Source organism: Sus scrofa, chromosome 18, assembly GCF_054392235.1.
Source record: "Sus scrofa isolate SSC_HxYL_T2T_F1_AM1 chromosome 18, Sscrofa_HxYL_maternal_Yorkshire_Landrace_v2.0, whole genome shotgun sequence".
In the NCBI taxonomy this organism is placed as follows: Eukaryota; Metazoa; Chordata; class Mammalia; order Artiodactyla; family Suidae; genus Sus; species Sus scrofa.
The window spans coordinates 25,040,199-25,057,757 of record NC_139400.1 but is presented as its reverse complement, the minus strand read 5'-3'; the positions used below and the strand labels follow the sequence as shown (position 1 = coordinate 25,057,757).

The 17,559-nt window shown below is 39.8% G+C and overlaps 1 protein-coding gene across 15 annotated transcripts in view; it reads right to left on the bottom strand.

Moving 5' to 3' along the window:
* CHCHD3 (coiled-coil-helix-coiled-coil-helix domain containing 3) overlaps positions 1-17,559 on the bottom strand; it is a 296,981-nt gene that overhangs the window by 185,863 nt on the left and 93,559 nt on the right. For 11 of the 15 annotated variants that reach the window (XR_014833217.1, XR_014833214.1, XR_014833216.1 and 8 more), the window contains 1 exon segment: positions 7,966-8,083. Coding sequence is in view for 9 of the 15 variants with exons in the window: in NM_001244176.1 (NP_001231105.1) it covers positions 7,966-8,083 (118 nt within the window). In the remaining 6 variants the exon portion in view is untranslated. 15 annotated transcript variants of the gene reach the window in all.

Here is a 17,559-nt window from a genome sequence, read left to right as displayed (position 1 = left end):
GAAGCAAATAGGTTAACAATAAACGCCAGGTCATTATGAAGACATGGAATTATAACCAGCCTTTGCGCCTTCCTTGCCTATGGACTTTTACTCAGTGCTTTCCATACCCCACCCGACACCCCTAACGGCCCAAGTGATGGCATGTCAATAAGCTATCATGGCTGAGCTACCACACGGGACACAACTAACCAAGAGTTGCCCTGAGCCAACCGGTTTGTAATAACTTGATGAATTTTTTAAAGTGCATTTGGAATGACAATACGACGGCACATTCTAAGCAGGGTTGTTCAATACGATGGCTCGTCAGCAAGAATATCAACAGCATTATATTCAACTCCTCTAATTACTCTGTCAACAGGTCACACAGAATGAGACTATGGCTTGGGGAAAAAAAAAAAAGCAACACCAGCGAAATGTAGTCACCTCTGCATTGTGTTCACTGGACAGACTCTCCAATAGACAGTGAGATTTACTTTCCACTCTCAGAGGAATGCCCAGCTATTCTCTCCTCTGGGCCCCTCAGCATCTGCTCAGCATGACACCAGGCTTCGCACGGGCTATTTGGTAATGTAAGACCCTAGGCATTCCTGCAAATCTTGAGAAGGATGGGGGGTTAGACTATGTACGTTTGAGAAGTATTCTTCATCTGGTTATGATTTCGGGATACAAACAAGCACTACTGACATCTGTAAGAGCAGTCCTAGTTTTTCTCTGGGCTCTAGACATCAAGACCAGGTTGGCATACTTCGACAAAGCACAGATTTCTCTTTTCCTACTACCATAGCCAACAAACATCCCAGAAGCTGCCTTGCCACTCCAAGAATATCTGATTAACAACCTCTTCACAGGGCTCTGCGCATTCCAGCTGACAAGGATGATGCTGCCTTAACACACACAGGAGATAAAGACCACACAAGAGAACAAAGAACAAAAGGGAGAGCCCGGGATAGGGATGGTTAGTCCTGGAAGCCATGAAGGGCTGCTGAATCCAAACATTTACATAGGTGGCACCTCAGCTCCCACCTGTCATGAGGGCCCCTGTCCTTTAAATTTCCCGGTAAGATAGGAACTGAGCAAGAGGCAGGAAGTAGGGGTGTGCAGATGAATCCCAGGTCCCACTCTCATCAGTAACATTGAGGAAAATGTCTTATGCCTAGGTGGCTTAAATCTCTCAGACATAAAGTAGAAATTCTATATTTAAATAGTCCACAAAAGCAAAAGTTCAAAGCCATTAACTTCATTTTTGGCATTCAAAGCAAACATGCCCTGCATGTCAAAACAATTGGTCCTTAGTGTCTACACCAAGAAAACCAGCCCTGGGCGCACATAACCAGAGAGAGTGCATTATAATCAAAGTACTAAATTGCACCCTCAAAACCAGCAAACATTTTTTAAAAGTATTTTTTAAGTGCCCAACAAAAGAACCCAGGATAACCATTGCTGCACTACAACTTCATTCACCTGGTTAATTTTAATGATACTGAAAGCCCAAAGTGATCACTCTTACTGTTCTTAAACACAGAACTTCTGAGCATGAACCATGCTGATCATTTCAAAATCACAACCCCCAAGTGTATCCTTTGCCCTTGGCCAAAATCACACTTATAGCTGGGCAACAGTGGTGTTCTTACCTACTTCCTCTAATTTAGTCATTTTCCTCCAAATCCCAAATTCAAAACCTTTTTCTCTTTTACCATGAAATTTCAACTGTCACAGTTTGAAGCACAAACAAAACACAGAACTGAAAAGCACACAGCACAAAATTAATCAATTCTTCTTCTTGATTGCTTCACTGGTGCACTTCAGACAAAAGGGAAACTGGGGATGAAAAGTGACATTTTGGTGAAACAGTTGCTTAAATTTGCGCTTACCCTAATTTTTGTGTGTGTGTTTTTCTCCTACAGATAGGAGGTTTAACAAATTCAAATATAAGGTAGGAAAAAAAAAAAAACAACACCCGAGGTAAGAATCATCTTCCCCACACACCCTATATTTGACTGGAGATGGAAACTCAGGAAAAGCAACCACATCTAATGCATCCCCAGCAATGATGGTTCCCAGCACGTAGTGGGTGTTCAGCACCTGTGTGATGGAGGGACACAGAAAAGGATGATCTCTCTGCTCCCATTTGTTTCCTCCTCTACGCCATCCTTCACACTTCACTAGTGAGAGCTATCAAAATGCCACCTAATCTTTTCATTTCAAAACTCTGCGTGTATAAAGTGCAGGGTTCTTTGGGTTGCACACATGCTCATGATCTTAGCCCTGCCATCTTCCTCTGCTTTACCCCTCAACACTCCATGCCCTGTACTTCCCACTTAGCAATTCCTTGTAGCGTCCCAGTGTCCCCCGGCTTCCTTGCTTTTGCCTCAGTACTGGAGGCTGGGCCACCCCTACTCCTCAACCATACGCACAACTCCTGCTCATAGAGCAAGATTCTGCTCAGGAACCACTTCTTAGGAAATCTTTTCATGACCTCCCCACTTCCTCGCCTCCCATTTCCACAACCTAAGTAGATTCCATTCTTCGTTCACTAAATCAACAAGCATTTATTGACTATTTACTCTCTGCCAGGCCCTGGTATATATATTAGGCACTCAAATGAGCGTGAACAAGTGCAGATACAGCAATGGGTTAAAAGAAGTTCCTGCTTTCACTTAAGCCAGAATTCTCACATGAATATAAGTAGCATGGCCCTATTATAGACTTAGCACTTTTTAACACTATTTTTCATGTAGCTATCTCCCACATTACACTGTGAGTTCCTTAAGGATTTTTGTCTTTTTCATTTATATATCCTTAGTATCTAGCACTGTGTTTTTCATACAGTAGGCACTGAATAAAACATCGTCCAAAAACTGAAGGAAACTATTTTACATTTAGTTTTATAAGCTCCAGAATATTTAAGTAAATATTTCCTTAAGTAAACTGTGGCTTCTTTTCAGGTTTAGAATGAAAAAGAAACAAGAAAATACCACAAACTTCTGTAGTGATAAAAAAAAAAAAAACAAACTAACGTTAAACCAGCATAGTTTAATAAGACAGAAAGTCAATCAACATTGTAATTGGCATTTTAAAAAGAAATCAAACAGACTGCAAAGGCAAATAAACACAACTCTCTATTCTTTAATTTTAAAAACTCCTATGACACAACAAATATTGAATTTAGATGTATGAGACCTCAAAGATACACAAATGTCAAGACACATATACAGGCTTCCTCTTCCTGCTCCTAAGAAGCATTCCTTTAATGTGAATTTTACTGAACATTTTCGTGTGGATAATATATCATCGGTGAACTGCCTCTGCAAAACCTCTGCGTAGAATCAGAGGTACAAGTCAGCGAGAGTAGAGGAAGGGCTGGAATCCTCTCCTTGAATCTAGAGTGGGCCTTCACTGCTTCTCTAGCCACAGCAATCCTTCCAAAGGAGGAAACTTTCATATGATCCTATTTTAAAATTTCAACAACAGGGCCACCATGACTTTGCCCTTAAAAGAGCTTCAATAAAGTTAGCTGCTACAACAGCTGTGGGAAGAAAAGCCTGGACTCGCATCTAAGGAGACAGCAATCTAAATGTCAACTGCTCGTGGGCGGAGGATGGGGAGGGGAAGGAGGAGTCAGTTTTATTTCACAGAACCAATATCACAACTGTTTGGGGTTTTTTTCCCCCTTAGTTCTTCTGAAAGACAGCTTTTCAGTTTCTTCAAAGGTGTGAAATCCAAACTTTACTTTCTTGCTGGCTGCAATATTTGGGTTCTAAATAAAGAGGAACAATTCAATGTTTGGCCATCACTCAAAAAAAAGGTTAAGAATGACAGCCAAGGGGTCCCAGCACCCACAGCAGAACAGCCTTGGGGCGACTCTCACACGAGATGGGTTCTGAGGACGCCCACTTTCCCAGCTGGGCATTAAGGCTTTCACTTTACACTGTTAGGACAGCACAGGCTTGAAGTCATGTTTTCACAACACGTGATTTACAGGACAGTGGGATGAGGAATCTGAACTCTGGACTGTATACCGTGGGGAGGGGGGGCACAGCAGAAAGAACTTTCTACCCCCTAAACATTGACTGTTTCCTCAGAACTATTTTATGTTTAACATGACATAAAATTTACTATCTTAACCATTTAGAAGTGTACAGTTCCAGAGTATAAAATACATGCCCGCTGTTGCACAACCAATCTCCAGAACTCTTTTCATCTTGCAAAACCAAAACTCCACACCCATTAGAAAGCTCCATTCCTACCTGTGCTCAGCCCCTCGCAACCCCTGATGCCTTCTGTCTCCAAACCTGACTACTCTAGGTACCTCATGTAAGTGGAATCAAACAGTGTTTATCTTTTTGGAACTGTCTTATTTCAATTAGCGTAATGTCCCCAAGGCTCATCTATGATGTCATAATTTCCTTCCTTTTTAAGACTGAATAACACTCCACTGTATGCAGACAACACATTTTTACTTATGTGTTCAACCACAAATGGACACTCTGTTGCTTCCACCTTTTGGCTACTATGAACAATACTGCTATGGACATGGGTGTACAAATATCTCTTCAAGATCCTGCTTTCAATTCTTTTGGATAAAGACCCAGAAGTGTGGATTGCTGAATCAGTGATTCGAGTTTTAATTTTTTTGAGGAACTGCCATTCTCTTTTCCAGAGTGGCTATACCATTTTACCACCCCAGAACATCCCTACCAATCCCTGTTATTGCCTGTTTGGTTTTTTTTTATTAATATTAGCCATCCTAAGGCGTATAAAGTGGTTCTTTAGTAACTTTCACATTTTCCAAGTTTTCTATAATATCCCTGTATTATTTTAATAATTAAAGGAAAATTCAGTAAAATACACTCAACCATTAAAAGTGATCATGAAAAGATGTACTTACTGGTATAGAAAGACCTTTATCATATAGTCTAAACTTTTTTTTTTTTTTTGGTCTTTTTGCCATTTCTTGGGCCGCTCCTGTGGCATATAGAGGTTCCCAGGCTAGGGCTCCAATCGGAGTTGTAGCCACTGGTCTACGCCAGGGTCACAGCAACGCAGGATCTGAGCCGTGTCTGCAACCTACACCACAGCTCATGGCAATGCTGGATCCTTAACCCACTGAGCAAGGGCAGGGATTGAACCCGCAACCTCATGGTTCCTAGTCAGATTCGTTAACCTCTGCGCCACGACGGGAACTCCTAAAATTTTTTTTAAATGTGAAGCTTCCTCTAAGAATTACATAAGATGCTGTAGACTACCATCTGTGTTTGGGGAAATACAATTACACATATTAATATCAATGTTTTATACAGACTCAGTGTAATGTGAGAAGAAATATAAAACAATAAACCAGAACATAAACAGGAATTATCTCTGGATAGTGGTAACCTAACTGATTTTAGTTTTTTTGTATTTATTTTCTGATCTTTACCTAATGAATACGCATGTCTTCTACGAAAGCGAATAACAATAATAAAGGGAGTGATTTGGCAAATAAGTTGGGAGTTTCAAAATTGCTGTAGGCAGCCATGTTGCCATGGCCATGAACTTAATTGTCTGAGCCAGGATCCCCTGAATGTTCGAGCCAGGCCAGGATCCCCTGAATCAGCTCTAATCCTGTTGTTTAAATTCTACTTTTAGCCCCTAAATGCTTTGAGGGCTTGGTTTGGCTATTATTATGACAGATGCTAAAAATCAGGAGTTGTGAATACAGTAATTTGCCGCCTTTACCTTGCAACTGCAGAATCGGTAAAGAAGAGATATACAAAACAGAATATACAATGCCAATTTCTTTTCCTATTATTTTTCTTTTCATGGCCAAACCTACAGCATATGGAAGTTCCCAGGCTAGGGGACGAATCGGAGCTGGAGCTGCAGCTGCCGGCCTACACCACAGCAATGCAGGATCCAAGCCTTGTCTGCAACCTATGCCAAAGTTTGCAGCAACACCAGATCCTGAAGCCACTGGGTGAGGACAGGGATCAAATCCACATTCTCACAGACACTTTGTCAGTTCTTAACCTACTGAGCCACAATGGGAACTCCAACAATGCCAATTTTGTAAAGCTTAACCCGAAGTCAAAAATATATACACGACAAGAAATAAATAGGATTTATAAGGTACAAGGGGGAAAAATGGGCTGAAGATACACTGTTCCAACCAAGCTGCATTACATAAGGAGTTAATATTAAGAAAATTTTTAATACTTTCACATTTCTTATGAAAACTCTCCCTTTTTATGCCTTCTCATATGCATGCGTCTTTAATGAGTTTTTTGAAAAATCCCAATCTTGCTTCTCTCCCTGCACCAAGAGAACAAGACAACACATCCAAATTTAGGCAAAGAGAAGTCGAGAAAGGAGTGCTTCACAGCCAAGAGGCAAAGCTGGGGCACAAAGAAAAATGCCAAGCAAGGACTGTTCTGCTCACTAGACTCGGAGAAGCTTTTTCCCGCACCATCCTCAACCACGAGCACATTAACCCTCTCCACTCCATCCCTGGCCTTGAAACTGGGAGGCGGTAACAGCTGTGGAAATGACCCTTCAGCACACTGGCCTGACATGTTTTTAACTTCCTCAAAAACACCCTCCAACTCAGGAGCGCAGCAGATGTCATGATTAAATCACTCAACACTTAACAGCTTCAATTCAAAATTATCCCTCATTCACAACACATGACTTGCCTTCCACAGCTCGTGGCCTCGGTTCCACTCAAGGTCTGCGTGCTTGTGAGGCACCAGCCTGTCCCTTGACTTTCCTTTCTTAGTCCATCGCTTCTGTTCTGGCTTCACTGTCTACCCGTCTCATCTAGCCGGGATCCTGGATTAGTCACTGAAGAAATGGAGTCACTACACACTGGCTTCCTCATATGTTCTCTGTTGGTGTCTGGTCATGGGTTAGTCTCTCCAAGAAAGAAGCAAGGGGAAGAAGAGAAGAGGACAGAAACTGATCTTTTCTTATACATGTTTAATGATTCCCAGCTGCCTGCTGACCAAGGGACATCACCCTGAGTTCTGCATTCAAAGTTCCCCACTACATAGTCACATTTTACCTCTCCAGTGAGTCCCAGCCTCATTCCAATGAGCATTAAAGCTTCTGAAAAGTTAGAAAAGCGACATGCTGGCTTCTAGAAAGGCAAAACTAAGAGTTGAGTAGTCAGGACCCAAGGCTTCACCCAGAGCAGCTCCACTTTTATTTAGCAATGGGAAATCATTCAATCTACCATGTTGCATGCAGAAGACACCACTGTTCACCCATTAAAAACTACCTTTTGGAGCTATAAATGTTCATGATGCTAACCACTATAGACAGCACTATCCAAAGTCCTAAATAGGTGACAGACCTAGGAATAAGAATTTTTTAGAAGGAAACCCATAAACCACGGTTATGTGAGAATGACAGATTTATGGGTGCCTTTCAAATTTTCTTCTATTAGTAATCATTTCACACATGGTTATGTATCCTTTTCTTTTAATGTTTTAAAAATATTTTATACGAAAAAATTATTCCTTTTCTTATAAAAGATGGTCGCCCAAGCCCGTGCTTTACATGTTCCTTTTTCTGAAGCCCAGAAAGTGACTGATCAAACCTCACTCACCTTTGCTGAAGACTTCCCGGGCTAACATCTAGCAGTTGCCAGCAAGGACAGACACAAGCTAGGCTGCTGGCCCTAGAGGTTTCAAATAAAGTGAAACCAAAAGCAAGGGGAATGGGAGCAACCAAACAATATCCCTTCGGGCAAGATGCACATGCCTGAGCCTCCGTGTTGATCTTTTCTTCAATAATTCCCGTTACACCTTCCTTAAAGTCCTTGGTGGTTAATCTTACCCAGTTCTCAGCCCCTCGTAAAAGTAAAAACAGGGAAGCTCTCAACAAAGAGAACATGAATGTTACCCACACTGAAAGTTGGCTAGCATTTCCCAAACATCAGAGATTTCCTTGTAGACAAGACCTTTCGACTAAATCTTTAATACTCACCAGGTGCTTAGCCTTAGCCCGCTCCTCCTCATTTGCTATCCTCTCGCGAAGAATGGCTCTGGTTAACTGCTCGTTGGCAAAAGCCTTCTCTCGGTCCAGTTCTTTGTCTTGCTTTAGTCTAAAAAGACAACAAAGGTCTAACTTAGGGGGAGGGAAAGATTTTAGCAGTTGACATCATTTTTTAAATGAATACTTAAATTAAAAGATAGAAACAGCCACAGAGTTAGTAGCTGCAACCATCTCGGCCTAGTATTTAACGAAAGGAGACATATTTTCTAGTAAATCCCCAGGCAATCCCTACCTAACAATTTAAAATAACAAAATTCAAATACATCAAGAAGCAAATCAATTTGACTGCTGAACTAGTTTTACAAAGTTCCTCTTATGTCAAATGGATATCTGCCCCCCTCAAATATACCATTCCTGGGGCCTCCATCTGCCCCTGGAGAAAGAAGTAATACATCTCTAATTAACAAGCCACCCACAAGACAAATATTTGAAGGTCACCATCATCTTCCCATCAAAACTGACTCAACTGTTGACTGAATACACACCAGGCACCGTGCAAGGCATTGATGACACAGTGCTGAACAAAGACCAGTCCCTGTCCTTGTGGACCTGACATTGCGGAGAGAACTAAAAACATAATTAAGATATCTTTCCTCCCAATGAACGGCTCATTTTCCAACAATCCTTATCTGCAAAAATGGCTAGACCTTTCAACAGCAGGACTCTTCACTTGTGGAATGACTCCAATTTATCCCTCAACTCCAAAATAAATGTAACTCTGCAGAAATGGTCCAACAAGATAAGGCAGCAGAGCGTCACCTCCCAGGACTCCCACGAAATGCTAATCCTACTAATGAGCATCCGATTGCATTCAGTCTATCAGTAACCTCGTCTCACAATTAGATCATAGTAAGTTACAATCTGCTAAAACCCCTCCACTGTGCATGACAAGGATAAATTACTTTGGCACCGATCTTTGCCATAATGCCTGGCACTTAAAGGTATTCAGTAATCACTGAATGAGAGTGCATTTTAGTTTAATTTCATGGACAAAGATTTTCTGATTGCCTTTTCTTCTTTGAGAGAATAACCCCTGTATACCATCATATCCCCAAAGGCATAAGCAATGCTTTAAAAAAGAAAAATTCTGAGTGCAATCTACTTCATAAGAGGGAATGATGAGCCCCAGACTGAACTCAATACTAGTTTATCAAATTTCAGTTTTAAAAAAGATGCTTGTAAAGAAATAACAAACATTTTAGTTACTATTTTTAAAATTGCTACATCATGCTGATACCCTGAAATTCTAAGAAATCAATTGTAACAGATAAAATCACTTTGTAAACTACATTCCAAAGTTATAGTGCTTTCCCCCCTAAATATTAAACGTGTATGGTTTTGTGTCTTGAATAAAGACAAATAATAGAAACAAATATACTTTTACCCAAATAAATCCCGGAGTTACATAAAAGGAAAGCAACTCCAAAAACAAGTGGTCTAAAGAAGGACATTTCAAGAACATATAAGCACGCAACACATTAGGTAAGTAGCAGAAATGGTAACAGTGGGGTCAGGAATACAGAGGAAATAGTGATTTTCTGAAAAGAAGAAAATCTCCAAATTTACTAAATATACCATGACCACAGATAGCTATGTCTTCTTCATCTTTTTTCCCAAATTTTTCACCAATAAGTTCTGTTTTACTTTTATGATCAAGGACTCCTAGAATGTAAACTGCCTCTCATGACTCTAGCAGCCCTATCCTTGCCCATGCTCCCTTCTTTCTTTCCCACTTGTCTCTAAGCTCCACCAAGACAAGGACCTGGTCTGTTTTTGTTTTTTCACTGTCGTATCCCCCGGGCTTCAAACAGTGCCTACCATATAGTCAAGGGCTCAAAAAATACTTGAGCGTGCACATGACTGAAGGACTGGCACATTTCCACCCACAGACAAACATGGAAAACAGGCTACAGAAAATAGAATGCTGAGGGACTTAAGAAACTGCAAACACAAATTAAGCCCGACAAGGGCTGAGCCATCATGATGTTAAATGTCACAAGTATGATGGTCCCAGGGTACACGAACCTAAACAAAAGGGTGACTTACAGTTCACCTTTCAGAGCTTGTGAAATGGCAACACCCTATTATGCTTGATGCTTGACTGAAGAGAGATTGGGAGTGGCACAAATTGACCAAAAAGAAACTGTCCTTTTTTAACTCTTACTTTTATTTATCTCTACAAATAGACCTGTACAAGTTTTCACATAGTTTAAAGGAACATCTGCAAATAAAATGAAGAAAAGAAAGGTCTGTGTTTATAAAACAAAACTTTAAGAAGCCTGGGAGTTCCCATAGTGGCTCAGTGGGCTAAGAACCTGACATTGTCTCCGTGAGGATGCAGGTTCAATCCCTGGCCTCGCTCAGTGGGTTAAGGATCCAGGGCTGCTGCCAGCCACAGCACAGGTCACGGATATGGCTTGGATGCAGTGTTGCCGAGGCTGTGGCGTGGGGCTCAGCTGCAGCTCCTATTTGACCCCTTGCCTGGGAACTTCCACATGCTACAGGTGCCCAGTCGTAAAAAGAAAAACAAAACAAACAAAAAAACCCAAACACGAAAAAGCAAACAAACAAAAAATCTGAGAGTTCCCTGGTGGCCTAATGATTAGGATTTGGTGCTTTCACTGCTGTGGCTGCAAGTTAAAACCCTGTCTAGGAATTCCTACAGGTGTAAGCATGGTCAAAAAAAAGAGAAGAAGTCTGATGGTAGGACCATGAACAAATTCTCATTGCCTACCTGCATCTCAGTGGTACAATCCAAAAAAACTTCAGTTTTCTCAGCTTTTAAAATTTGAAGGTTGAGATTTACTGCCTTAAGGTTCCTTGCGGTTAAAAGTTTTACAAACATCGTACATTAAATATATTACTCTCCATTCCAAAAATCTCTTGAGAAAAGTAGTGGCAGGGGATAAAGGAAACAAAGGAGTATTATCTCCGGATTTCATAATTTTTATTCAATGGGCACTTATATTTCTAGTCTCACCCTTAGCGTTTCCTACCACTTGATAAAAACTGTACACTAGGTAAGAGTAAATGGGATCCACAAATTCACTCAGTATATAATTTGTGGAGACAGGCATTATTTTGATACTGTAAATGAAACGGTGAGCAAAGCAGACACAGTCCCTACTCTCATGAAGTTTCAACTCTGACAAAGCCATTATTTTTCAAAGTGAGGGAGGTCCCTGGTGGCCTGGTGGTTAAGTATCTGGCACTGGCACTGCTGGTGCTCAGGTCCTATCCCTGGCCTAGGAAATTCTGTGTGCCACAGTCACAGCCAAAAACAAAACAAAACCAAAAAAAAAAATCAGAATAAAAATATAAACTAAGGCTGCTATGAAACTATATGGGTGGGAACGGATATCTGAATTGAAATCTAAGGGACATAAAATGAGCAATATTGGGAAAGGAAAAGTGTCTTAGAGGAAACACCCGTCAGGTCCAGCGGCACAAGAAATTACTTTCTGTAGTTAAACTTCTGTACTGCCTTTTCAGATACCAAAGCTGGATGATCTAGGTCACTAAGAGCCCCCGCCCCACCCCACCCCCACACACACACTTATCGATAAAAATTAGCACGAGGCTTTGGAAGCTTAAAATTGCCTTTGCAATTGTAGGGGGGAAAATCAGAAAATTTTAGAAGAAGGTTTTGCTTTCTTCCAGATTATTTTGGAGTACAGAGTTTCAGGGAAATGGTGTAATTAATCGAGCTTTCATTTAGTTCAGTGCCCTTAGAAATAAAGGCAATAGACTAGAAATTTCTAAACTGTACTATTACTCATTTTTCCACCTCTCCCCTCCACATAATTCATTTATAACAATATTTCCTTCGAATAAGCTTCCTCTTTTACAGATTCATTTAGATCATTTAATGATCTACAAAAACTGCTTGTATTCTCTGAAGCTCCAGGCTCTTTCCAAAGCTTCCTCTCAGTGCCCTTGCTTTCATATTCCATCAGGCTAGTCTAGTCCATGGCCATCTATGAGAGGTAGATGTCTGTGTGATCAACCAATTTTTCTCTTATTCTGAACCCAATGCAAAGACTCTGTTTTCTGGGCCTGAGTGCTACTGGCCCCCTTGAGTATACATCCAAAGCCAGGTTGTTCTGTAAACACTCCTCAAGGGAAAAAGTGAAGCATTCATTGACAACAGAAGATGGGACTTTACTCTCAAGTCTCTGGGAAAGGGGAGGGGGGAGGAAGGCAGGCATGAGACAAAGGCTTTCATTATTGACTTGGGTTTCCAAAGCTTTAAGAACTATCTCAAAAGAAAACGAAACACACCAAGTATCTTGGAGAATACATTCTCTTTTTTTATTTACTGGCATTTCCCACTTATTACTTCAGATCTCCTGGTCTAATATTATTCTACATTAAGCCCCTGATTTAAGTTTCATTTAAATTTCCTTCTTTTAAATACATATCTCTCCTCATTTAAATTCTCTAGAGTTTTAAGCAAAGAAGTAGGAGTTTAGTGTAAACTTTTCTTATTTGCATTAAGTAATTGGATAGCTTGCCTAAGCTTAATGAAACAAATAACAGTCAGCTTGGCTCTGCCTTTATACCTCAAGCCCTGGCAACTTAGCTCTTGCTCTCAGTATATTCTCAATCAGCTAAAAGATTTAAGATACACCAGCAAAATGAATTTCTAAAACCCAGCCAAATCTCCTATAATGAATATTATTACATGTTCTTTAAATGAAAAAAAAAAAAATAAGTAATAAACTACTCATATATATTCAATTCTCCTATCTGGTGTATAAAATCTAATTCTATATATTTCAGTTTCTACGTAAAAACCAGCCAATATTATTTTATTCCAAAGAATCTAAAGGTTTTAATAAAGTGGGAAGGAGCATCTTAAAGATAACTTTAGCTGGGCAATTTTTATATATTCAACTGCGTCGTCCTCCATGAAGGCGGCATTACTATCTTCCTTTTTTTTTTTTTAACATGAGAAAAAATACGTGCAAAAGCACACAGGAGACAGGAAATGACCTGATCTGGTTTCCAAAGTCCTGCTTCTTAAACCTCCTGAAGAGTGACACACCCCTCCCCCAAAAGGAATCAGTTTCCATTACATTATTCACCTTTGTGGTCATATAAGAATGTTTTTCAAAAAACATATTATTCATAATTATTTTAAAAGAAGCTCATTTTTTATTTCTTCTCATTATATTAAGTCGGAGTTTGCCGGAGTCAAAATTATTATCAGGCCTTTCCAAAAGTGGCTTGGCTTTCAATGGCCCTAAAATGTTTCTTTGAACCTGTGCACTGTTCATTTAGCCATTCACAAATACTCAGATTTATCTTCATGTAGGTTGACACATAAGTAATATTATACAATTCTAGCTTAGAAAATTACTTTATAATTTAATATATAAAGCCATAATATTACTGAGGGAAAGCTGATAGGAACCTCAGATAATGGGTGAGAATAAATGGGAAACTCAGATTGTTCCAGATAAAGCAATTTGAGGAAATGATTTATCTAAAATTGAACTATGACCATTACACACAGACAACATCTGCATAGTACTGCAATGTACTTGACTCAGGCTGTTTCAAACAGTAGAAGAAAAAAATGAGCGACTACAACCTCAAAGGTCATTTTTAATTCTAATGATGAATTTTACTTTAATGCATCATATTTTGTCAGAACATGCTGAACTAGCATTCAAAATACTGTTTACTGCTCATTTTTTTAAACAGAAAAGCTGAGGTGGCAATCCAACGAACTAATTATTAGACTATTAAAAATAATGACAGAACTATACAGCTTCCTATTAATAAAGCTTTAGAAAAATAAAAGTACCTAGCAAGCTTAATATTCTCAGCTCAAACTATTTCAAATCCTGGAAGGAAATGTACATGCACTGAGATTCCAAAATAAACACCTGAAGATGAATGTACATTAACAGAGCCATGCTATATTCACATATAATATGTATCTATATGTAACATCTGTGTGTGTGTTTGTATATATAATATCTATGTGTATAACAGAGAAGAGTTAGCATTTATTTACTTTGTACCAGGTACAATTCTAAGCACTTGACAAGCATAACTCATTTGAATCTCAGAGCAACACTATCAAAGCGATTATTCTACCTCATATGAAGAAGCTGAGGCACAGAGAAGTTATGTACACCTAAGGCTTACAGAAGTTATAATAATTTGCCCTCAGTCATGAAGCCAATGAGAAGTGTAGCCAGGCAGGCTGACTTCAGAGCCTGCATTCTTACAGAAGGTGCACCCATGGACATACACACACTACACACACACACACCATACACACAAATATATATGCCATTAGAATGTAAGCCAAGCAGGGTTAGAACTTTGTCGTATGCATTACTATAACTTAGACACTAAATAGTGGCTGCCTCTTGGCAGGCATTCGATAAATATTTTTGAAAGAAATGAATATAGTACAGCATAGTTTAATACGATGGAACATAGGTACTCTTTATAAAATGGTAATTTACCCAGAAATGGCACTGTCTTGGAACGTTGAATGACTGCAATCTAGCAAATCATACAGTAAATCAGTACTACTTAACCAGCATGATGACCTGGTTCCAAATACAACCAAGAGGTTATTTTTTTTTGGTCACCAATGTTTCTGCGTATATATCATTTAAAATGTCATTCAGAATTTAACAATTAAGGCTTCCTTCCTCTTCACAAGAACATTTTTAAAAAGAGGTTTTTTTAAAAAAATTTAGTCAAAATCTGGACATTTTCCCGCGTAGCTTCAAATGATGCCAGAGGAAGAAAAACCTCAGCCCGCAAGCGGAAGCCTACAGCTATGCCCGGGGATCACCCATAGCTGTAATCCTACATGACACTCACCTCCCTCCGCCAGACCACCGCCTTCCGTCATACACCGCATATTCCTTTGCGCCTTGAGTCCCTATTTCAAGTCTCACTTGAGGACAAGTTCTAGCTGTCCTGGAATTTCTGGGACTATTATCAAACATATTCTCTTACTGCACTGAAAAACACTTTTTTATTTGAAAAGAATTCTGGTTTTAGTTCACAAGTTCATGTCACCATATCCATGGCTCCCACACCCCCCTCCCTCAGGAATTCACAACTAAATTCCCACGGAGGAGGTTACACCACACCCCCAAAGCGCTCTTGTCCTGCAGCTCTTGTCCTGCATCTTCGAGAAGGACCTATGGCCTCTTTTTTATCTGGCTTAAATTGAATGTTTTCAGGCACGTTAACTACAATAATCATCTTTCCATCATAAAGTACACATCAACTGTCATAATAATCAAAACACAACTGAACAATGGTGAGAGTGGGGAGGTAGAGGCACACACCACTGAATAGCACCCTATCAGCGGGGCTTGAAAATACACTCTCTTATACAAGTAGTGGGAGGAAACGCCCATGCATGACCTATCCCTACTGAAGACTTGTTTTGAAAGTATCTACATCATTTTCCCTTGTGAACAGACACCAGCTGGGTGCTGCAGGGGTTAATTTACTAAGACGCTGGAGGGAGACCAGAGAGTCCCTGAAGGAAAAAGGACCTGGAGGTCAAATGCAGGTATCTTTGAGGTAAATCCCAGTCATCAGCCCATGATGGGCAAGACAGACAGCATCTCCTCCGGCAAGCACTGGCCTCATCCCGGATGGCCTTGAGCCAAGGACAGGTGACAGTATGAGATGGCAGTTTCCTGAGGACAGGAAACCAGGACAATAATCCTGGTTCAGTGCCCTGAGAGACATGAGTGGGTTCTGGGCTATGAAAAAATGATACCATTTTAGTGTCCTCACTCATACAGAACGTACATCTAGCCTTTTACAGTGTTTTGCACTTATCTTTCTTTTTGTTAAAAGACATTTTTGCCAGGACCCATATTTTGAAATTATCCCTGTTAAGTCTTGGTAACTTGGAGACTTTTGGCCAAAGAGAGAAAAGATGCTACCATTTTCCCTAATAATAATCTATACGGGAAAATAATCCATTATTTTCTTCTTTTCTATTTCAAAGGACTTTCAAGTTTGAACCAAACTGCAACCTCTCACCCTCCACCTGCATTATGCCTCTCTAACATACACAGATACACACAGCATCTAACTCACCCTATCATTTTTTATGGTAGATGCTTTAACATAAAAGCTTGGCAGATTCCTCCATCAATTCCAGAGTAAACATTTTTAAAGAAAGAATAATCACACAAAGTCCTTTGTTATTTTTTAAATAAGTTGTCTTTGAATTTCTAATTGTTTTTGATTCCCATATTGAGCAGCTAATTTGATTGATGCAAAAAGGTTAATGACTGTTGTCATATCTTTGCTTGTTATCGTTATATAACTGTGCTTTTATATTCTGTTTGGTGCTTAAAACCTTCATTTGTACCTTTTTCATATCTCTTTGTTTGGTACAGCTTTGCTAACCCATTAATTTTAACTTTTATTAAGATTAATACAAATTATTTTTTTAAAATGTATGTCACAAAAATAACACATAGCTCTTGGGGTGTGTATGTGTGTTATCTGGCAGCCTTGCTCTTTAAATGGGTAATTGTGGCCAGTCACAATTATTAACAGTGTAGAAACTGATACACTTAACTTTATTTCTTTCATTTTATGTTATGTTTACCGATATTTACTTTATTGTTATTTCTTTTCCCTTTCTTTATTTTCCCAATTATATCAAGTTACTAAAAGATTTTTGGTATTTTTCTATGTGATTAGTGGTCATTCTGTTCCTAAACATTTACAAACACCTTTTCTTCCCTAGTATTGTTTAAGAGCAAAATTACGGAGTTTCTGTTGTAGCTCAGTGAGTTAAGAACCCACTAGTATCCATGAGAATGAAAGTTCAATCCCTGGCCCTGCTCAGTGACTTAAGGATCCCACGTTGCCTCAAGCTGTGGTATAGGCCAGCAACTGCAGCTCTGATTCGACCCCTAGCCCAAGAACTTTCATACGCCACAGTGTGGTCCTAAACAGCAAAGGAATAAAAATAAAAATAAAATAATGAAAACAAAATTCCTACTCTTATCTCAACCACCATGCTCTGCAAACTCAATACGATGAAATCATCTGAGTACTCCTGACTCTCCACCCCCAAATCCTAACTAAGAGTTCAGTGCTTTTAAATTCATACAGTGCTTGGTTTTCTCATTCTCTTTATTCTCAAGAATCCTTATTAGTAGTCTACTATATGCTCCCAGTCTATCAGCCACATACATAGCGCAAAGGCTGATTCTCACAGGTTCTGCTTCTCTACTCCACCTTTCCCTATGTAAGATCTCTGTTGTAATTTGGTTAGAATCTTCCTAAGTTGAACCAGTGTGTCAGATATTTAGCTATGACTCAGCTTCACACACACACCCCCGCCCCCGCTTCCATCTATCTGCTTTATGAGGTGAGAGCCAGGAGTCTCTGAACCCCACTTCAGCTAAGCAGCTGGGTCTCTGTTAGGTTCTGCCAACAGAGGGCGCCAGAGGGAGACTACTGGCAGGTAGAGGCACAGGCCTCACTGCTTCAGGCCAGCAACCCCTA